Raw genomic sequence first — 24,446 nt, forward strand, 5'->3', positions numbered from 1 at the left:
CATGAGAAGATCAAATATTTCACCCCAATTCAACATGCTCATATTCTAATTTTCTGCATCACTTCCTCCTCACATCTTACTCAAACAGTATTTTATCATGAAATAAATTTTGATTAAACAAATGTCATTTAAATCTAAAAAGTTTTTTCTCTAAAGTAATTAACTCCCAAAAATGATGATGGCAGAATAACATTTTCTGCATGTAATTAGAATAAGAAAGGTTATTCCAGGTGGCACAAAAATCTATAGGGAAATGTTATTAAAAATGAAAGTATGACATATGGAACCTTATTAGGCTGAGGTTACACTCTGCAGGTACGCGGCAGTAGTGTGTGGCATAGCCGAATAGCATATGGCAAAACCAAATGCAGTCTATGGCCGGGTTCCTTAGCACCGGCATAACTGCAGACATATTATGCCACTGCTAAGATGACTGGCTGCAGAATCATCTTTGTCCAAGCTCAAGCACAGGCATTGGCAGTAAGTGAGCCGTAAGTCCAGTAAGTAAGGGTGGGACTAGCACTTCTCTGTGCTCACTCATGTCCTATCAGACTGCAGCATGAAAACAGAGAGAAAGGGGTTACAGAACAGCCAGATGGGTTGGACTGGATGAAGAAACCCAACACTCAGGGAGTGAACCGAGTCATGCAGTGTGAGGACATGCTTCCTCCAATGACAAAGGAAGTAGAAGGTATTTGGGAGAGAAATATAGGCACTAGAGACAGAGACTAATTATATGTACAAGTATTAGTGGCAAGGAGGTAGTAAATCTGCTGAGCCTGTGTGAATGATGGTTTGGGCCATGTCAGGGAGCGGAGTCTAAGGTGCCACTGGTTTTCACCAGAGCCTGCCGCAAAGCAGGACGGACTTGCTGCAGCAGGCGGCACCCAGGTCACTACCCCTGACACGACTCGTCCACACAGGCTGCTGAGGAAAAAACGTGGTACAGGAGGAATATGGCAACTCGTAGTCAGGATAGCAGAAGGTCAGGGCAGGCAGCACGGTAGCAAGAACAGGGACGTAGCAAAAGGTCAGTAGGCAGGCAGCACAGAAGCAAGGTCAGGTCACAGAGCAGGTAGATCAGGAACATGGTAAGGCAAGACGCAAAAAACGCTTTCACTAGGGCACTGGGCACAGCAAGAGGTAGAGGGAGGTGCAAATACTTATAGAGAAGGGACAGGTGCCAAAACTAATTTAGGGAGCACTGGTCCTTTAAATCTCACAGCTCCAGCGCCCTAAGAGGTGGGGACGCATGCGCCGGCTGTGTGAGAATATGGAGGAAGCAGAAGAAGGAAGAATTGAGTGACGGCCCGAGATTTGCATGCGGGCGTGTCCCGCGATGCGAATCCCGGGCCGCCGGTGGACAGAGGGAGAGAGCACTCATGGCCAGTGTGACCGGCCAGAGGGCTCGACGTAACAACAAGATTGGAATTAGGTACTGAGTAACATAACTTTTTTTGTGGGATATGACTGGTATGCTTTTATGTAAATAATAAGCATATGAACATACCTTAAGTCTTCCAGCATTTCATGCTTGCTCAGTATCTACAGTAACTCCACTTTATATGTGTAATGTTTCTGTTTAAAAACTGAAATAGGGTGTTTGTCAAACATGTACTATAGATCTAACCATCACGCTCCCCTCCAAAAGACATGAATGGAGGCAGTGTGGTGGGACATCACGTCTCCGTCTGGGGAGCAGCGCCCGGTACATAATGCCTGTTGCACTGAGATCGTGGGGGGTCCCAGCGGCAGGACCCCCGTGAGCAGACATCCTATCCCTTATCCTTTGGATAGGGGATAAGATATCTAAGGCCCGAATACCCCTTTAACCTGCCTAGAAGGAGATTATTTTAGTATTGCTAAATAATTTTGATGATTTCTGCTATTACTTTATTTGTCTAGAGATGTGGTCATATCAAACAGATTGTCTCTTAAAGGTGATGGCTCATAGGAACTATTTATGGCTTAGGATTTATAAATGTCTGACAGGAATCTTACATGCAGTTGCAGAGTATCCAACCTCTAACTAATTGTTCAGGATTCAGTGAAGCAGTGTTGAGTTGCTGGCACTGTCTCAACAAGAAATACACCTGTGATCCTTTCTGACCTACTTCTCCTGTGCTGATCTCTGACTGCACAAAACTGGCATAAATATGATAGCTTTGGTAATGTGGGCACTAAATTAGGGTGAGTTGAAAATTTGTGGCATGTGCTAACTGGATTTAGACTCTAAAGAAGCAGCAAGAAGTTGTTTACCAGCCACATCTGTAGTGTCATAAAGTACTACAAACACAGATTTGTCAGTGGCCTGTTTGTTAACATGTAAATGAGGTCCAAGTGTCTAGGAAGTGTTCTCTCTAAAAAAAAAAAAAAAAGGCTGAGGCTCTTCCCATGCTGGAGAAAAACTCCCTGGGCACATGAATTTCATTAACATATTAACAGAATGGACAAGTTTTAACCTGTTAAACTTGCAATATTTATCACAATGTAAAAAGGGGTCACTACTAAATCCGACCCTGATGTGAATCGGACTTGAGGAAGAGAGGAGTCTTCCTCAAGAAATGTATTGTCCACTTCTTGTATACATCTACACCATCTCCTGTGCACCTGTTTTTCGAGAATAAAAAGCACTACAACTGTTCACGTGAACCGTGTACTATATTAGCGTTGAAGCGCTCTGCATCAGAGTCGGATTTATCTTTCCTGCATTCCGTAACGCTGCACGTGGTACCGACAGCAACTGGCTCCCGGAAGCGTGCCACCACCCAAAAGCGAGTTATAGTGTTGTGCCTGTTTTGCACAACACTAAAAAATTAGCAGCCCCTTACACAGAATTTTTGCATATATTATGTCTATCGAATAATCAAAGCACCATCTTTGTATCTTTTTCACATGTAAAAGGGCAAATATAGGAAAATATAAAAAGTCTACCTAGGACACCTGTAACAAGGAACAAATATCTTACACTGAAATGAGACAAATAGCATACATTTAAAGAATTCCTATCATCGCACGCCATATTTTCTGAACTAACTCAGATTATATTCCCTAACTACTCCTGACAACCCTCCTGCCCCTAAATTTTTTTTCCAAACTTTAAAAAGCTCTGTATCATACATTTCCCCTTGCTCACATTGTGTGAGCTCCTGGCAGAAGAATGTGGGCGTTCCCCAGCAGATGCAACATCACTGAAGCCTGTGAGAGCTTTGCTTCGCCTCGCCACGCCCCGCATGCACTTCCTGAGTTTGGTCTCCAGCCAGGCCGAGAGGAGACCAAACCATTTGACTTGTGCAGGGAACTGAACAGAGCCACCTAGTGGCAACTTTTTCATAACATTACATTAACATTAAAGGGGTATTCCGGGCAAAAACATCTTATCCCCTATCCAAGGGATAGGGGATAAGATGTCTGATTGCGGGGGGCCTGCCGCAGGGACACCCCACAACCTCCCTGCAGCACCCGCATTCTATGCGGGTGCTGAATCTTCAGTTTCAGAAACCTCCAGGTTTCTGGGACTGGGGACACCGCCTCCATTCATGTCTGTGTCACGCAACTTCCATAAACATGAATGGAGGGGGCGTGGCGTGACGTCACGTCCCCAGTCCCGGAAACCCGGAGGTTTCCAAAGCTGGAGACGCAGCTCCGGCATAGAATGCTGGTGCTGCAGGGAGGTTGCGGGGGGTCCCAGCAGTGCACCCCCCCCCCCCCCGCGATCAGACATCTCATCCCCTAAAATGTTTAAGTATTTTTTATTGGTACGATTTTGTGTAAATCAAACCATGTGATAGCTTTTTTTGTAACATAAAAGAGTCTAAAATAGATAGCTGACTAAGGTGGTTAAGAGACATTATCCTGTAGACAGTGGAAGAGCTATAGGGGTTGCAGAAGTAGCAGTCGCACCTGGGCCCTTGTGCTTAATGGGGCCACAAAACACATCTGCCCCATAAGAGAGCAGTATTGCGATTGGTACATTGGGCCCTGTTGCAGATTTTACATCGGGGCCCATGAGCTACAAGTTATTCCTCCACCTGTAGAGATGCCACAATAATTTTAATATATATATGTATATATAGGGATAGAGGGATAAGGTGATGTCAAAATGACATTTGGATATTTAGAGGGAAGAACAGAGTTAATAATTGCTTAGTGCTTAGAAGCAAAACAAGTAAAACTTGTGCATGACAAAATGGTGTACACGCAGACTATAAACACACACGTCACTAATAATTAATTAATAATGTGGGTGGTAATTTATGTTAATTCTGAAGTCTATCTAAAACCTCGTAGAATGTTGTAATAAAGGAAAGGAAGACTTTCTGTACTGAACAATGTGTCAGTGTGTTATTCACTTAATTTGATGCATGCATCAAACAATAATTGATTTGGACTGTAACAGATATCCACTAGGTCCTGAAGTAGAGTTCCACTTCAGTTGGCGCCCGAACAGGGACCTCCAAGTATTGGTACCACAAGGCAGTCGCGAGACGAGGCATTAAAGGGGTTAAAGGGGTTCTCCGGTACTTAGACATCTTATCCCCTATCCAAAAGATAGGGGATAAGATGCCTGATCGCGGGAGTCCCGCCGCTGGGGACCCCTGGGATCATGCACGCGGCACCCCGCTTGTAATCAGTCACCGGAGCGTGTTCGCTCTGGGTCTGATTACGGAAAACCACAAGGCCGACGGCGTGTGACGTCACGCTCCGCCCCTCAATGCAAGCCTATGGGAGGGGGCGTGATAGCTGTCACGCCCCCTCCCGTTGGCTTGCATTGAGGGGCGGAGCGTGATGTCACACGGGGGTGGAGGCGTGACGTCACACGCCGCCGGGCTTGTGGTCGTCCGTAATCAGACCCAGAGCGAACACGCTCCGGGGACTGATTACAAATGAGGTGCCACGTGCATGATCCTGGGGGTCCCCAGCGGCGAGACTTCCGCGATCAGGCATCTTATCCCCTATCCTTTGGATAGGGGATAAGATGTCTAATCACCGGAGATCCCCTTTAAGTCAGACCAACCGGAATCGCACAGACAGGACACAGACTAGCCTGATCAATGCCAAAAGTACGGTAGGACACATTTCTTGTTACATCCTAACTAGTACTCTGTCTCCCCCGCTTGGTCTGCCTTATGACTTAGTTGACTGGCTTGTGGCTAACACACAAGACATGTAAAATTCTTGCTCGGAGGCCCGTTTTTCTGCTGAACCTGTCATAAAGTGACTGTTGAGTGTGAGTGTGTTCTTGAGAAAAGGGCTGTGTCTCAGGGTGATTGAATAGAAGAGGACATTAATAACTGCTGCTACAGATATTTCTGTTAGAGTATTAGTTGGTAGGTGCTGGATACCAGTAGTTCAAACAAACCACTGCAGTAAGGTGTGTCTTGAACAAGCGTGTATACAGGAAGTATAACACGAGTGTTCCTCTGCCTATAAGACATTTCCGTGACCCTCCCTGTCATAACTGTTTATGTGTGTGAATTTGATCCCAAGGACAGTCTGAGAGATTGAGTTATGGAGAGCTAATAATCAACTCCAGTTAGTCTGTGAGAGAAGATATTGGCAATTTGGGAATTTGGCAGTATACCAGCAGTTTAACAGAGACACTGTATAGTTAGTGTCTCAGATACGTGGACGTGCACGGGATTTCTCTGATAATAAGACATCTCTGTGACATGTTCTAGTGTGTATATTGTATGTTATCTGTATATGTGTTATGTCATGTCATGTCCAAATTGTGTCTGTGGATTAATGTTAGCAGTTTCAGATGGGGGTTGGAGATTGCTTAAAGTGATTAGCCCAGGCTATCCGAGTGAACTGTTGGGACATCACCCAATCATACTAGAGTTGGAAGAGTTAGTGGTTTTTAGACTGTGCACTTTCCAATAGAGGCTTGGGAGCAGGGACTATCTTCTGAGGAAATAGAAAGTAAAGCATGAGAGAAGGGGAGTGAGCCAGTTAGGTGCCCCTGCCACTAAGAACAGCCAGAGGACTGTGAGACGGAAGTGCAGAATCGAGCAGCAGATCTGTTTGGGTTCCCACTGGGAAGGGAGGTCCAAAATAAGGATGGGACAGAAACAGATGAAGCCAGAGAGAGGGATTTTAGCATGTGATCTGGTGGCAGAGAGAGAGGGTGAAAAAAATTTGAAAAAGTTGAGTAAACTAATGAAAATATGTGATATGCAACCAGTAATGGGAGGAAGGTTGCAGCCAGAAATGTGGCGGAAAATTTTCAGAGAGAAGAAAGGATTATTAGTTGATAATAATCTGCTGAAGATGTCATAGCAGGTGCTCAAGCACCCGTGACCCATCACAAGCAGCAGGCAAACCTGATTACACCCGATCACTTTTGCAAGTAACCCTTTAAGCCAGCCAGCCTTTCTGATACCCCTATCAGAAATGCCTTTTATACCCCGAGACGGCATGATGGACATGCACGGAACAATGCCCCTCCTGATGTCCCTACTATATATGTTACTTTTAACCCATCCCAAGCAGCTACCCTTGTATCTCAACTCCCTGACCCAGAGAAACAACTGATGTTCTTTTACTGTAGGATCAGGGAAATTCAACAATCTTACTCTGCTTCATTTAAGGATCTACTGAGCTTATGTCAGATTAAGGCTGGTGAAGCTTATGGGCCCAAGACAGATTAGCAGATCAAGCATCTAGTGTTCATGATATTAGTCAAGACAAAGGTGAATCTGTTGAAAAATATTATGCCTGACTCAAGCAACTCTTTCATGATCTTGGATTGGACTCATCCCACAAATCACATTCACAAATGTTATTCTCTGCTTTTGTTAATGGCCTAAAGGACCCATTAAGAAGGTCCTTGTTCTATCACTCCAGAATACAGAGGGGTGACATTTGATACCCTACTCTTAGAGGCAAAAGGCTTAAAATCTAGCCAAGCTCTTACCAAGAAACCTGCCCCTCTTATGATGACTGGGAGATCTCCCCACCAACCACCCACTGCCAGGATGGTGCCAACCTGTAGTCTGCTACAACTGCTACAAGCCTGGCTATCTGAGGCTATCTCTAAACAAGTCCAGACACTGGTCAGCAATGGGGCTCTCACGCCACGCACCTCCCCCTGCAACACACCCCTATTCCCGGTCAAGTAAAAGACTGCAAAAGGGGAACCTGAGAAGTACAGGATGGTTCAAGATTTTAGAAGTGTGAATGAAGCCACAGTACTAGACACCCCTATTGACCACAATCTCCATACTCTGCTGTCAAGGGCGCCCCCTACTGCAAAATATTTAACCATTGTTGACCTGAGCAATGCCTTCTTTAGCATTCTGTTGGATCCCAGATGCTGGTATTTATTCGCCTTCACCCACAAAGGGCAGCAGTACACTTGGACTTTCATGCCCCAAGGAGCTCAAAACAAACCCAACCAGTTTGCTAAAGCCATTACTCTCATCCTATCCACCTGGTAAGAACAGAACCCATCCGTGGTACTTCTTAGCTATGTGGGTGATCATGTGCTGAGGACCTCCCATCTGCAGAAAAACATTCTGAAAGTCTCCTCTGTTACTTAACCGACCAAGGCTGCAAGGCTTCAAAACAGATACTTCAGTGATGTTCCACCTCACTTGTGTTCCTAGGCCTCTGCATCTCACAAGGCACCAGACACCTTACTCAAGAAAGAATTCAAGCCATACAGGATATCCCTCTACAAGCAAGACCCAAGGCTTTACATGCCTTCCTTGGACTGATCTCCTACTGTCAGTCACGGATCCCAGAAGCCTCTCTATTGATGCAACCTCTCTATGATGCTAGGAAGACAAATCCCTTTGACCTCTCTGAAGAGGCTATCTCTAACTTCCAGAAACTCAAGGATGCTATCTCCTCAGCACCTGCACTTGGCCTGCCAGACTATGACAAACGCTATGACAGGTATATGCCACTGGTGTCCTAGCCCAGTCTCATGGCAGTAGAACAAGACCTATAGGATATTACTCTTGCAGACTCGATGCTGTGGCCAGAGGAGGCCCGTCCTGCCTTAGAGCTGTCTTTGCTGCAAAGGCACTCCTGGACAAAGCTTCTGATCTAGTTCTTGGTCATGATCTCATTCTTCTGGCTCCTCATGACATCTCTGCAATTCTTAACCAGACTCAGCCAAAACATCTCTCCACACCAAAACATCTCAGACTACAGTGCTCACTCTTGATACCTGACAATGTCACCCTCCTAAGATGCAATGTTCTTAACCCCTCCACACTGCTTCCACTTCCTGAGGGGGGAAATGGAGGTGATGAAGAGGATCAGGGTAACCACTCCCATGATTGTTTTGAGCTGATGAAGATGGAAACAACACACTTGTCATCTGTAAGTAAAACTCCATTGCCCAATCCAGACCTTTGGGGATGGCTCAAGATTTGCAGATGAGCATGGGAAATACCATACAGGATATCCTGTCATGACAGAAGATACAGTCCTAAAAGCGGAGGCCCTACCTCCTACTGTCTCTGCACAGGAAGCTGAACTTCAGGCCCTCATCATGGCATGCAAATTGGCAGAAGGCCATACAGCGAATATATACACCGATTCCGCTTATGCTTTTGGCGCCACCCATAATTTTGGATTACTGTGGAAAACCAGAGGCTTACTGACAGCAGCAGAATCACCAGTATAACACAGTATTGTCATCAAGAATCTGATGGATGCCTTACTCCTCCCAACTCAAGTGGCAGTTCTGAAAGTGAAGGCCCATGAACAACTGAACTCTAGGGTAGCAGAGGGCAACTATCTAGCAGACTCTGCAGACAAACAAGCAGCCAGAAACTCACAGGAAGTGAAAAGCAGAGTGGAGGACACCCCGACGTTGGCCCTACAGAACCTACCAGTAGACAAATTGCAGTTGAAAGAACTACAAGAGGCAGCAAGCCCTGAAGAAAAGGACATATGTAAACAGAAAGGAGCCATGTTGAATAGGAATGGCCTATTTGAAAATAACAGGAAGCCCTGCTAACAAGAAGTATGTACCCAGCAGTGGTGCAGAGGGCACATGGAGCTGCCCACTTGTCAAAAACTCTCATGAATGCCCTTATTCAAAAGTACTGCACAGCATCAGGAATTACATCATTAACAGACAACTACTGCAAGTCCTGTGCTATTTGTGCAAAGTGCAACCCATATGGAGAAAACACCCCAGAAACACTTGGCCAGACCACAATACCTGTTTCATAGGATACAGATTGACCACATACAAAGAGCAGAAGATTTGAATACGCCCTTGTGAATGTGAACATTTTCTCAGGGTGGCCAGAAGCCTACCCAACTACCAATATGACAACCAAGACCACATAGAAACAGGATATTAACAGATTTTAACCTCTGGCTCGAGTGGATGAGAAATACCGCAGGGAGGAGTAATAGAACAAACTGTTATGTTTGTGGTAGCGCCAGGCCTCATCTAGGTACAGTCCCATTATATGTCTCAGAACAAGCAGAGGAATGCTTCCTCAGCCTATGTACCAATAGCTCCACAAATCACACAAATTGTGAACAATGGAAGAAGGAATATCCTATAACCACCAAAACCTCTAAACCAAGAGAAGGTATCACCATATACCCTGGGAACTATACCTGCTATTCCATCCCAGATAACCAAGACAGATTCATGAGAAACTTTACTGATGGTTACTGTTCCTCATATCGAGTTGAAGATAAAACCAAACTACAAGGTCAAGTCCAGTCTCTAGGTGATGTTTACTGGTTGTGTGGAGATATGAAGCTTAGAACCTGGTTGCAAGGAAACTGGACTGGAGAATGCACATTATAGTCTATGTACACGCAGACTATAAACACACACACGCCACTAATAATTATTCAATAATGTGGATGGTAATTTATGTTAATTCTGATTCTATATAAAACCCTGTGGAATGTTGTAGTAAAGGAATAATTTATGTACTGAACAACGTGTCAGTGTGTTATTCACTTACTTTGATGCATGCATCAAATAATAATTGATTTGGATGGAAACAGATATCCACTAGGTCTTGAAGGAGAATTCCACTTCACTCCTATCAGACAGATTGTGGAGTGGTGCAGTACCACCATATATATGAGATAAGGTGCCCCTGTCTGAATCCAATTTTACATTGCATATTTTATATTATCTCGGGCTGTGTTCACAAAGTCATCTAAGGCTCCAACTGCAGTTTTGATGGCAAGAATAGTTATATATTTAGAATTAAAATTATTATTTTTTCCCTGGTGAGACAAGTGAATGTGTCCTACCCACCTCTGAGATTTGCTATAATGAAGTACTTACAACAATAGTTTGAGCCAAGCACCTGTAGCATGCCTCAGGGAGAAAGATAAGGGACAAGCGACAAGAGGGGCTATAGTAAAGAGGGCCAACTCCAGGTACTATAGAGAAACCATCATCTTGTGTGATCCTGCTCTAGCATAAAGCCTGCCTGCTTTACTGTTTAAGAACTGGACATTTTGTAGATAAACTTGTTGACTTTCAGTAAAGAAACTAGTGACTGACTCAATCACTGCACAAAACCATCTGGAAGTAGGGGGAAATACTACATTGGTTTCAACATTATTTACAAAAATAATCTGAAATCCCTTACAAAGATCTGGTGCAACCAATTACCTTCACAAGTCCTATTTGCAAGTCATATGATTATAAAATAGGGTCCACCTGTCTGCTCTTTAATCTCAGTAAAACAAAAAAAAATACACCTGTTCTGTGAAGGCCTCAGAGTTTGTTAAAGAGCATTAATGAACAAACAGCAGCACAAAGACCACAGAGCTCACCAAACAGGTCAATGATAAATTTGTGGAGAAGTACAAAGCAGAGTTAGGCTTAAAAAAAAAAAATACATGCTCAGCACAATGGGGCACTGTAAAATCCATCATCAGAAAATGCAAAGAATATGGAACAAGCACAAATCTACCAAGACAAGGCCATTTACGAAAAACTGACAACTTGGACAAGGAGAAAATTTATCAGAGAAGCAACTGAAAGGCTCATGGTAGCTCTGCAAAGCTGCAAATCAACAGCTGGGTGGGAAAATCTGTCTACTGGACAACTATTAGTCATGTACTCCTGTTGTGGGGATACTTCTTTTCAGAAGGTACAGGAAAACTGGCCAGAATTAATGATTAGATGGATGGAGCCAAATTGATGCAGTCGGCAAAAGACTTGAGACTGGCACAAAGAATTTTCATTCAGCAGGACAATGTGGGAGATTTATCAAAACCTTTGTAGAGGAAAAGTTGACCAGTTGCTCATAGCAACCAATCAGATGTCTTCTTTCATTTTTGAGAGACCCATTTAAAAAATGAAGGAAGCGATCCGAATAGTTGCTATGGGCAACTGGTTAACTTTTCCTCTGCACAGGTTTTGATTAATATCCCCCAATGTCCTTAAATATACAGCCAGAGCTACAGTGGAATGGTTTAGATAAAAGTATGTTATTTTCCTAAATAGGCCCAGTCAAAGTCCAGTCAATGAATCTTGAAAATTGCTTTTCACAGACGGTCTCCATCCAATCCAACTGAACTTTAGCTTTTTTCCTTGAAGAGTGAACAAACATCTTACATCTCTACATGTGCTAAGATGGTAGAGACATGCCTGTAATTACAGTGAAAGATAGTTCTACTATGTACTGTAGTAAAAAGGCCAAAAAGTTCAAAAGACCAAGAGGGCAAATTCTTATACAAGGTACTGTATCTTTCTTTCTAATCCTATGTGTGATAATAAGCAGAAGACTGCTGAGAAATTACCTGTACAAAACATGCTTTTTATTAGTAGCCAAACTCATTTCTGGATATTTTTTTTATAACTATAGGGTCATTAAAAACATAAAGTACCAAAAAGTTTTTGAAAAATCTGTTTAGTGATACATTTTGATTTATAAAATAGTGAATTCTGACAATAAATTCCATTTAACGTTGGTATCAATTATATAGTGCAAAAAATATTTTCCGGCATTCTTTATAAAATTCTTCAGAGAATATACTCAAAGTAACATTGACCTTATTATCTGTGGAGAAATCTTTTCTGTTTTCCTAATTTACATGCTAGATGAGTAGCAGTGGTGTAAGCATTATTAAATTAGGAAATTTCACAGTCCCACACATCAATCATTCTTTTGAGGAAAAAATGGTGTATAAATAAATTACCATATGAGAAGTGATGTTAAGCATAAATATGGAGACCCACACCAAGACTTATAGTAACAGCTAATAAAGGAAACATGTATGGAAAAAATTTATGGAAAAAACAATGTATGTGTGTTTTAAGGCTGAGGATAGAAAACATTTACTAATATCCAAGCAAAACAAAAGGTGTACAAATTAACTACATTCATTTAACAGGAGATTAGGAGGGTAAAAAAAAAAAAAAAAACATATTCACAACAGAGTTGCTCCCAGTCCAGCAACACCACTGCTCCAGAGTCTATGGTGGAAGTGCCCCGATGACATCTCCATTTACTCAGTATGAGGGTGAGTGCATATGTCCACCAAGGCTAGTGATTATCTGTTGAGTCGCAACTATTTAGCAAAATGGATGACATTGAGGCACTTGTGCCAAGAAATCTGAAGTAGCAGTGGTACTGCACTTGGAGCAACTGGAGATGTTAATAAGGGTTTTCTATTGTCTCCAAATCCCTGGACTTTTGAAATTTTGTCCAAAGCTTAAAAAAACATTGGAGTATTAAATACAGAATATATATATGGGGAGAAGCAAAATGTGTCTGAAGTGCTAAAAATTGTTTCTATATTGGATTAAAAGACGCAATAACAAAAATATTGTTAGTAGTATTGGTTGGTACAAGGGCATATTGAGAATGATCTGAGCCATAGAATAAGTTGAACCCCTAACCAGAAACCATCATAGAAATAAAACACAAGCAGGCTCTTTAGAAAGTATTTAGGCAGCATTAAAGGGGTACTCGGGCACTTAGACATCTTATCCCCATCCAAAGGATAGGGGATAAGATGCCTGATCTTGCACGCAGCACCCCAGTTAAAATCAGTCCCCGGATTGACAGCTGTCACACCCCCTCCCATAGGCTTGCATTGAGGGGCGGAGTGTGACGCCTGTCGGCCCCGTGGTCGTCGGTAATCAGACCTGGAGCGAACATGCTCCGGGGACTGATTTTAACTGGGGTGCTGCGTGCAGGATAACAGGGGTCCCCAGTGGCGGGACCCCCGCGATCAGGCATCTTATCCCCTATCTTTTGGATAGGAGATAAGATGTCTAAGTGCGGGAGTACCCCTTTAAACCTGTGTCTGTATATACTATATTTGTAGTTAAGTTGTGTGTGTTTTTATATACTTTTCGTTTCTAAAATATTAAAGCATTTTACTCCGGTGATCTGGATATATTTTGGCTAGGGCCCCTAGGCGTTATCTTAACATCCAATGGCGAGTCCAACCCTGCTTGAGTAAAAATTTGTAGCAAAAAGAGAGGCTTTGAAGAAGCATTCTGGCATTCTTTTACTTATTTCTGGAACAGAATAGACCTTAGAATAATGTAGAGGCTGTTGTGTATACTTGGTTTATTTCTATTTTAGTTGATTTGTCATTTATGGGTTGCCTGCCATCTCAATTCCTTCTTCTTCCCCTCTACTACTCCTCTCTTAGCCTATATTTCCCATGATGCATCTGGCTTTTGGGCCGAGTCCCATAATTTTACATGGTCTTCTTTGAATCATATCCAGGGACAACAAATAATAGATCAGTGACATATAATTCACTTCCCCTAATACACATTATGGAGCCCCCTGTGTATTCTTGAGACATTTTAGCCTCTCTCCTTTGTCAGTTCTTACAAGCAGGAGCCAGGGGACTTTTACAACTATGAAGCTGAACATTGAATGGACTACTATATCACTGCACTCATATTTCCTTAGAAAAGGCAGACATTTTTCAGCAGCACCCTATACTTAGAGAGAAATGCAGATAAAGTTTAGTGTGAAAGGGAAGGGTCTAAGAGCTATCAGAAGCCTATTAGTTGTTGTCTGAAGGCCTCCATGGCCGGCATGTTAGATCTCCCTCCTGTTACAGTCTGCCATATGTAGGCTGTACTAAGAAGTTAACACTAGAAACTCCAAATTTTATGAGGCTGTATGCCTTAACATAATTTTATACCACATAGGACCTATTCATAGTTGGGTGACTTCCAGATAACGTTGTACACTAAATACGAAGTCATCTACCAAAAACCAAAGTACTTATTGAAATATAAATGCTTTATTAATCACTTATTAAAATCATAGACATAGAACAATATTTGAAATATTTTTAACATGCACTTTTGCACTTTATTGATTATATTGTCGCTCATATGTTAGTTTACTGTGCAACCAATTTATTTGCACTTTTTATGTAGATTTTTGTGCTATTGAACAATTCTCTCACTTAGGGGTATCACACTATTTATTTAGTTCAATACATTTTTTCAACATTTTATTTCCAAAAAATTAAAACAAAGTTTTTCTGTTTTGTTCATTTTTCATCTCTCATGGTTCATATTTTTTATTTCTTTACACTGCACACATTACACAACATATTATTGTTCTCACTCATTCATTATTATTTTTTTGACACTCCACACTTGTATTTTGACACCTTTTGCACTCAGTACACTCTACCCATGCACACAATTTTTCCTCTTCCTCAGTTTCATATCTTTTTACCCCTTCTTTTGCTGCACCATTCTTTCATGATAAGTCCCTATTCACACATTACGTTTTTTCACATTACACTTTTGCACATACACTCCCTCTCCCTTTTTAGCACTAATTTTGTTCCAATAAGTTGCACAGTTCATCTTTCTCTTTTTTACATCTCACTATTGTCATTTTTTCATAATCCTACTTGTTTTATGAGTTTCACATATTCATCATTATTTTCTTTTGTTTCAGCCTTTTTCCCACTTGGTGGTGGTAAGTGCTCATTGTTTTGTATGTGTCCACATGTTTTCACCCTCTATCCACTCACCTTACACTGTTTTTCACTGTGGTGTATATGTCTGTCCCTCGTCTATTGTATTACATGTTGTACCTTTGCGCATGCACGTGCATTGCTGTTACTATGGTACCCGCTTATTGCAGCGCTTCTTTAGGCGGTGACAGGCACCTGTCCATCCTGATTGATCTGCGGTCCATTACCCGGCTGCAGCTGGATGTTCGAGGCCCGGGACCTCCACTTCCGGCCCCCGTGACCTCCACTTCCTGCCTGCGATCCCACGGGTGAGCGGCGCATATTCATGCGTGCTCGCATGCTATGTGCTCCTATGCCCACAATTATAGGTATGCTCTGTCCCGTGCATTCCACGTCATCCCCCACATGTAGCTAATCTGTATTATGTAGGTGCGCTGCTCATGATTGGTCACTCTCCACTACTTATACTGCTCTGTACACCTGGATAGACACGCCCCCTGATGAAGCAATTATATGCGAAAACACATTTGGGGTTTGAAGTGAGAGGTACTCCATAGGTGCTCTAGTCATATACTGCTTACTTTTTGCATTAGCCTTATACTTATTCTGCATTGTACCCTATTGCACTTGTTTTAATAAGCTTAAGCTATTCATGCTGGTGCAGGTGGGTGCCGGAGACAGTATCTTATGTTTCCTGCAGATACCTGTATCACATGGTAGTTCATGAGTGATTCATTTGCACTTTTGCTCTTGTTTTCATTCTAATCTCTTCTTCCTGAGTCTTTGTGGTACCTGTTCATATATGTGTTCTTTTTTTATTATATGTTTTTATATATTTTCTTCCTAATAAAGCTTGTCTAACATTGTGGTTGTATGTCTTTTGGTGTATGTATCTTATGTCGGCCATACGATATTGGTTATAAGATAGCCACCTTTTTGCTTTGGTAACAGTGTATGCAATTGCAAGATTGCATGTTATAGCCCTCTATGGGAACTTAAAGAAAGTAAAAAGTGTAAAAAAAAAAAAGTGTTAATAAAAGTGAATGAACCCCTTCCCTAATAAAAGTTTAAATCACCCCCCCCCCCCTATTCCCATTTTTATAATAAAATAATGTACACAAAAATAAACATAAACATATGTGGTATCACCGCATGTGTAAATGTCCAGACTATTAAAATATAATGTAAATTAAATTGCATGGTTAATGGTGTACACATAAAATAATACTCAAAGTCCAAGCCCAAAATTGCACATTTTTGGTCCCTTCATATACCATAAAAAAATTAATAAAAAGTGATCAAAAAGTCTCATCTAAACAAAAATGGTACCCCGTCGCATATGCAGAAAAATATGTGGAAAAAGTTATAGGAGTCGAGTCAGAAGAGGACAATTTTAAGCATACTAATTTTGGTGCATGTAGTTATTCTTTTGTTTAAAGTAATAAAATAAAATAAAATTTATATAAATTGGGTATCTTTGTAAACATATGGACCTACAGAATAAAGATAAGGTGTCATTTTTACAGAAAAGGGCACTGCATAGAAATGGAAGCCCCTAAAAATTAAAACATTTTCAATTTCACCCCACAATTTTTTTTTTGTTTTGCCATATATTTTATAGTTAAATTATTGATGTCATTACATATTACAATTTGTGGCACAGAAAACAAGTCCTCATATGGGTCTGTAGGTGAAAAATTGAAAGTGTAATTATTTTTAGAAAGGGAGGAGGAAAAATCAAAAGTGCAAAAATTTAAAATGGCTGGGTCCTTAAGATTAAGGAGGAAACTACATAAGTTTACAGTATATTGGGGGTCATTTACTTAAGTGATCCCAACAGTTTTATCTTGTGTTTTGTGCCCAAATTGTGTTGCATGCTTTGTGCGCTAGTATTTGCGATAAAAAATCCAACCAACTCTGTCTATTTTACTCGTCTAAAAGGGGCATGTCCCTGACATAAAAAAAAAAAAAATCCTAAAATATTTAATAATGTTCAACATGAAATGGCTCAGAGAGGTTGTGAAAAAAAGCAAACGATAAAAAATGCAGGAAAAAATTGTAAATACCATGGAAAAATACTTGTCAAGAAAAAAAAAAAAAAAAACACAAATAAAACTTCACTCCACTCTAGTAAATCAGGCTCATTATCTTCAACACGTAAGCAAAAACTGTGAGCACTGACTTTATTAGAAACACTATTGACAGTAATACTTTTCTATACACACAAGTCCCAGACAAGTGAAATCAAGAAAAAAAAACAAAAAACATTTTACTCTGGAGGAAAAAAAATGCAATTACATTGTGTGTCTGTCACTTTCAATTATTCTACTATTCCCGCGTGGTCTTGGGTCAGTAAACAGTAGAGATTTAGCAAATAAAGTTTGTGTTGTATTTAAACAGAAAGTGAAATATTAGATGACAATACTAATGAAAGGATTTCAATACCACTCTGATATTTGGTAACCTAATGGGACTTTATGATTAGATCTCTTCACTATACAGTACACTTCTCTGAGTAGTTGTCCTATTTCATTTTCTGTTATTTTTTTTCCCCTCAGACTGAACTGTCATCTTTCAGATTATAACCCTGCTGCTATCTTTTCCCATATCAGATAAACATGCAGGAAAATGAAGAGAAGAAACAATTGCATTAGTATTGGACTTTCAAGTAAACACCTTCTAAGTATAACTTGTGGAGGCTTAGCAAGTATGCATCTACTGACATGAGGAAGACAGAAATATATTACTTTATAACATTATTTTCTATAGCATAGACAGACTGTGTTTTAGATTATAATAATAATAAAAATAATAATAATAATGATAATAATATTAATAATAAACATGATTCTTTTAATTCTGTTAATTTTATTTATTTTATTTAACAACAAGATATAAGCCTTTTTGTTATAAAAAAAAAAATCAGGTTAAAGTTCCCAGGGGGCGTTCCTCAGCACAGCAAGAGTCCAGGTAAGTCCAATCCAGTCCCACTAGACAAGGAGGAGATGGATGAGGCTTTCCTTGGCTCTAGCTGTGCTAAGGAATGCCCCCTTGGTACTTGAACCTGATCTGCATTATGGCAAAAAAGAGTTCTATTAAGTCAATAGTGAGGACTAATGAAAACAAAAAGGTATGCCTGGAATCCTTTTTACTAGTCATAGCCTAGCCAGTGGATTTGGGGGGGAATGCTCTGAGGGTATCAACAATACCTCATATAGTAGATAGAATCCCTCTTGGCACTACTAGGTATCACAGCTCCTGGTATTTATTTCAGCTATATATAGTACTCCTGATGCATACCCATAAAATGATACACTTCTTTGGTGCTCGCATAAGAATACTTTCAAGCAGTACATACATCCAATAATATGATACAAAGCACGGAGCAATTACCAGGAATCTTCATGAAGCAGGGATCTTCTTTATTCCATCACAGGATACAGCTAATAAGGGAGGTGACAGGTGCAATGGGGTGGAGAGAGTGTCGGGCAGCAGATCATGTTGTGCATGTATCGCTTTGTCAGGCCCCTGTGGGCGACACGGTCCATTGCCTGACGTACCGCTGTACCTGTCCGCTCCCCTGTTTGAAGTTCCCTGCTTCATGAAGATATTCGGTGAGTGATGTGTGCTTTGTATGTTATTATTGGATGTATGCTCTGATGTAGACATGTGCAATTCGTTTCGTAACGAACACGGAACAAAATTTTTTTCCCGTTTTCGGATGTTCGCTACGAAAAGAATGCAAAAAAAAAAAAATTACAAATCCCGAAAAAGCATACGAATACGAATATACAGTTAACGAATGCATTCGTTAACTTACGCATAACAAATATGCATGTTAACGAACAACAAATGCATCCGTTATCAGTATACCGAATGTCGGGGCCATGCATCAACTGCTATCTGGCAGCGCATAATGCTAAAGCTGCTGCCGGATAGCAGTTGAAGCAGCCCGGGCAGGTTCACTCACCTTTCCGCGCTGCTCCGGGCCTTCCTCCAGTGGGTCCTGCGCTGGTCCGGGGCCTTCATACGGGTCTCCCTCTGACGTCGTCATGACGCCGTAGCGCACTCCGTCCCGTCATCCAATAGGAACGGCGTGCGGCAGCGATGTGATGACGTCGCTATGGAGGCCCAGTAAGGCCTTGCGGCCTTGGAGAGCCCAGCGGAGGCCCGGGGACACCATCGGGAGCAGCAGGGACAGGTGAGTAGGACTTTACTTTTTTACATTGCACGAATCCCTCAACATACGAATTACCATCGTATGTTGAGGGATCACAAGACATTTGCAGAACCATCAGAATTAACGAATCAGAATTAACAAATGCACTCATTGTTTTTAACGAATGCATCCATTTTTTAAACGATAGCATCCGAAAATGAAAAAAAAATTTAGTGGATGCATCCAAAAACCGAATATGACAAATGCACAGCATTCCAGATATTCACAGAACCGAGAATTTTTAGAAAACGAAAACGAACAAAATGAAAAAACAGAAATTTTTGGTTCTGCACATGTCTACTCTGATGGTATATTTTTTAGATTCTGTTTTCTGTACATCATTTTGGAGACTTCCATTTTTCCCTGAGCTGCTGTTCTGGGCAACAAGTAACAGTTCAGGTGTTCACTTAAATGCAGCAGACATGGACATATAGAATCTAAGTGAGAATGTGATCTCACATGTTCTTAAAGTCTACATATATTTGCATCCCTTCATAGCCATTATCAGGATTTTGCACTGTGATGATATTAAAGCATGGCGAAAAGTGATCTCTACAGAACAAAGAGCTTATTGTTAGGCTCAGAGCCCATTGTAAAAACTGGTTGTCCTTATCTGTGAACCTAACACACTTGGGTGAACTATAGACACTACAGACATAGCCTGCTCATGCTTTCAACCCTGCCAAAAGCCAGAAGTTTGCAGGCAACATCACAAATACTCCACTTTCCTGTTCTACACTATGAATTTGTCTTCTGCACTGCAAGGGTGCTGCAGTGATTCTAATACAAGAACTGTCATGCTATAATTATACTTATTACCCCATATTGGTGATTGGTTTTCAAATATATAAATGTGACTATTTATTAAATGCATTACTACTGACTATTTGCCTGCCTATCTATCTATCTAAAGCAGAAAGACAGCTGCACCACGTCAGGAAGTGAAAATTCAGTAGCTTTATTCCATTTCAATACAAATTGTTAATGCATTATTTGTGGTGTTGCCCATCTCACTATTTGCTTCATCTATCTATCTATCTATCTATTTATCAATCAATCATATCTATCTATCATATATATATATCTATTTATCTATCATATCTATCCATCATATCGGTCTATCTATCTATCTATCTATCTATCTATCATATCTATCTCATATCTATCTATCATATCTATCATAGCTTCCCTTTAACCAGTGTGAGGAATGTACATTGCAAATCTAGCTTCCTATGCATTAATGTTATGGTATATTACAACAAATTGTATTATAAAATAAAATGTACCTTGTTGAACAAAAGATCCATACACAAACCACATGGAGTTGTAAAGTGTTGTAGAAGTCATAGATCCCATCTGCAGGCGTGGAGGATTAAGCCAGTTCAACAGATAGACAAGAATTCCTACCAACAGAACAGTTCCAGCAATACAGGCCCAAAGAGACAGGTCAAATGGTGCTAAGCAGGCAAACATGTCCACTGTTTTCTCAGCTTTTTTTAACAGAACTCCTACTGAGTAATCCATATAGCGAGTTGTGAAGTCTACTACATTCTCTCGGTCGGGTGTGATGGTCAAGGCAGAAATCCCAATGTCAGCTCTCTATAAAAACAAGCAAAAAAAACAACATCATGTTTAGTAAATCACTGTCACAAATAAAAAAGGTCAAAAATAACAATATTAGCCAGATGTTACACAAAAAAATTTGATGTTTTGTAATTTGAAATGTTGAATTAAAAAATCAAAAAATTTAGCAATCATAATTTGTCTACTATTAAAAAAGTAAAAATATTAACAATGAGTAGTATTGACTGAACTATGCATATTAGTCGCAAACCATTCTTCTAGTCACTGCCAGGTAACTAAAAAACACCTTTTACCAGCATCTAGATAAGTGATATTTAATAGGTGCTACAGAGGTGTCTTTCCTTTTGTTTCCTCTTGGCCCACCATCACAGGAAAATAGCGCCAGAAACTTTAAGGTAAAACATGATGTTTATTACATATGCTCTTAGACAAAACTGCGTATGATTTAGAATTTTTGCATGACAATATTATCAATATCATTATTTTATACAGTGCCCAAATCTTCCACAATACTGTACAAAGGTTGTCACCGGTCTTTGTTTCTATTGGAGCTTAAAATAAAAAATGCCAACTAATAAGTAACCATTCCTTAAGTGTAGAGGAAACCAAGTGGTGAACATACAAACTGTGCAGATATTGCCTTTGGTGAGATCAAAACCAAGAACCCTAGAGTTGCAATGCAACACTCCTAACCACTGAGTCACTGTGCTGTCCATATTACTCTTTCTAAAGGGTACCTGTCTTTTTAAAACAACTTCGGCCATGTCATAGTGACATGTCAGAAGTTTTGATTAGTGGGGGTCCATGTGCTGAGACTCAATGCTCAACCAAGTACTGGCCTGTGTATTCTGATGATCACCGCTTGGCTCCGCTCATCTTAGCACCTCGACTCCCTCCAATCAAAACCTGTGACATGTCGCTATGATGTATATTTTTAAAGAGATAGGTACCCTTTAAAGAGAACCTGGAACATTGAAAATACAGTCTAATCAGTCCAACAAAGCAGAAATAATGGGCCACACTCACCAGCTTTCAGAGGTGCATTACATCAATTGGCAGGACATCTCACAAGAGCTTCAGCATGAAAAATGGGTGACAGCTGTTGCGCGTGCATGCGCACGCGCAACAGGTGTCACCCATTTTTCATGCTGAAGCTCTTGTGAGATGTCCTGCCAATTGATGTAATGCACCTCTGAAAATAAAGAATCAAGCACTGTTTGCACTTTTTTTACGCTGGTGAGTGCGGCCCATTATTTCTGCTTTGTTGGATTTGTATGGACTTCTTCCTATTCGTGGGCTTTCCGCACAGCAGCAGGTGCAGCTCCAGTGTTTCACGGTTCCCCGGGAGGAAACCCACATTGTGCTAACCCAGTGTCCAAGGGGAATATAGCTAAAGAAGGGGGTTGAAGTGCCGATTGCAGTATCTTGTCTACTAAGTACAGTCTAATCAGTGACTGACAGCTACGCATGTAGAAACATGCATTTATACAATATAGAGTTATCCTGGAACATTGAAAATACAGTCTAATCAGTGACTGACCGCTACGCATGTAGAAATGTGCATTTATACAATATAGAGTTATCCTGGAACATTGAAAATACAGTCTAATCAGTGACTGACCGCTACACATGTAGAAACGTGGATTTATACAATATAGAGTTATCCTGGAACATTGAAAATACAGTCTAATCAGTGACTGACAGCTACGCATGTATAAAGGTGCATTTATACAATATAGAGTTATCCTGGAACATTTCCCAGAGGACTATATATGAATCTGCTTAGCAGGCCACCATAGTCTTGATAGAGAATTAATTGCCAGTCGGGAGATTACACTAATATAGGGCTTATTATTGATCTTACATTAAAAATTTATAGCAAATGTAGTAACAAAAGTGGTTGTCTTTAAGTATTTAAGATGAATATAAGCAACTATTAAAATGAGAGTGTAAGTAAAGACACCTTTTAGCTATGTTGAAAATAAGTATGTAAAGGCATCTCTCATTTCTATGTTAATATATAAATACAAATGGTCAATTTTTCTTTACTTTCAGCATTGTGATAGTATCAAATATATTTATCATGTAGTAAAAGCTAAATTTATGTAAAAGTTATTGCCTCTGATTTTCAGAAGCGCTTGCCCACTTGACATTTTATGAGGCGTTGTTAAAGGCAACACAAGCTGTATATAAAGCCTGGCAAGTATTTTAAAGTAATTCATTTACATTCCTATGCTTTGCAATGGAGTGTAAAAACTGGCTCCTGGAGAGAAGAAATGAGCCATCTTCTAATTGGACTGTAGGTGGGGATGGTCATTCACAGTGCACACATATAAATATGGGCATTAGTAGTCATGTAGTGCAAATATACTCAACATCTGTATTCAGTTATTAAATAAAGATTGCATCACATTTGCATCACATACATATAACATCACACACAAATTGTATTCAAATTATCAGAAAATCTACTCTGCTGGTTAATGGGTCGCTACACTATATCCCAACAGTACAATCTGCCATGATAAGCCAATGCCATATGACATTAGCTGCAGATATCAAGTAACTATGTAGATGTGAACTTAGATTAAGCTCATCTATAGATTTTGGTCCTCTGTGAATGTTTTGTATGGGGCTGTAAAAGGGTTACTATTGAAATAGGGCCTCTAGTGTACTACTGGACCTTTGATTTTTAGAGGCATTTACAGAGGCATATGGAGGTTTGACATGCTATGCTGTATGCCATATTGTGCAAAAATAATAATAAATAAATATAAAGTCAAGGTCTTTTCTGCTTTACTTAAAGGGGTACTCTGGCCCTAATACATCTCATCCCCTATCCAAAGGATATGGGATAAGATGTATTATCACGGGGGTCCTGCCGCTGTCTGTCATTCCGCACCCACCTTTGTGCTCTCCGCACAAGCTCTTGTCACATTTAACACTCAGAGCTCACAAAGGTGGGTGCGGAATGACAGAATGCGAGGGTCCCCAGCAGCGGGACCCCTGGGATCATACATCTTATCCCCTATCCTTTGGATAGGGAATAAGATGTACTAGGGCCGGAGTACCCCCTTTAAAATAAATAAATGATCATATAGCTAAAGCTGGCAAAGGGCAGCCAGCCCCAGCCTGCAATTTAATTTTTTGGAGCATATATAATACTTTAACACCTTAAAGGGGTACTCCGCCCCTATACATCCAAAGGATAGGGGATAAGATGTCAGATTGCCGCGGTCCCGCTGCTGGGGAGCCCTGGGATCCCCGCTGCGGCACCCCACTATCATTACAGCAGAGAGCGAGTTCGCTCTGTGGGTAATGACGGGCGATACAGGGGACGGAGCAGCGTGACATCATGGCTCCGCCCCTCGTGACATCACGTCCCGTCCCCTTAATGCAAGTCTATGGGAGGAGGCGTGATGAATAGACTTGGACTGAATAGACTCCCATAGACTTGGATTGAAAGGGGCGGGCCGTTACATCACGAGGGGCGGTGCCATGACGTAACGATGCTCCAGCCCCTGTATTTCCCGTCATTACGTGCAGAGCGAACTCGCTCTGTGCTGTAATGATAGCGAAGTGCCGCAGCAGGGATCCCGGGGCTCCCCAGCAGCGGGACTGCGGCGATCTGACATCTTATCCCCTATCCTTTGGATAGGGGAAAAGGTGTCTAGGGGCGGAGTACCCCTTTAAGAATGCCTGCTCTCGAATCAGGAAGCAG

General features: G+C 41.1%; 1 protein-coding gene across 2 annotated transcripts in view; it reads right to left on the reverse strand.

Annotated features, from left to right (window-relative positions):
- GRID2 (glutamate ionotropic receptor delta type subunit 2) overlaps positions 1 to 24,446 on the reverse strand; it is a 1,137,650-nt gene that overhangs the window by 239,196 nt on the left and 874,008 nt on the right. For both annotated transcript variants that reach the window (XR_008891518.1, XM_056567543.1), the window contains exon 11: positions 20,428 to 20,740. Coding sequence is in view for 1 of the 2 variants with exons in the window: in XM_056567543.1 (XP_056423518.1) it covers positions 20,428 to 20,740 (313 nt within the window). In the remaining variant the exon portion in view is untranslated. The remainder of the gene's footprint in view (positions 1 to 20,427; positions 20,741 to 24,446) is intronic.

Source organism: Hyla sarda, chromosome 1 (assembly GCF_029499605.1).
Source record: "Hyla sarda isolate aHylSar1 chromosome 1, aHylSar1.hap1, whole genome shotgun sequence".
Taxonomy (NCBI): domain Eukaryota; kingdom Metazoa; phylum Chordata; class Amphibia; order Anura; family Hylidae; genus Hyla; species Hyla sarda.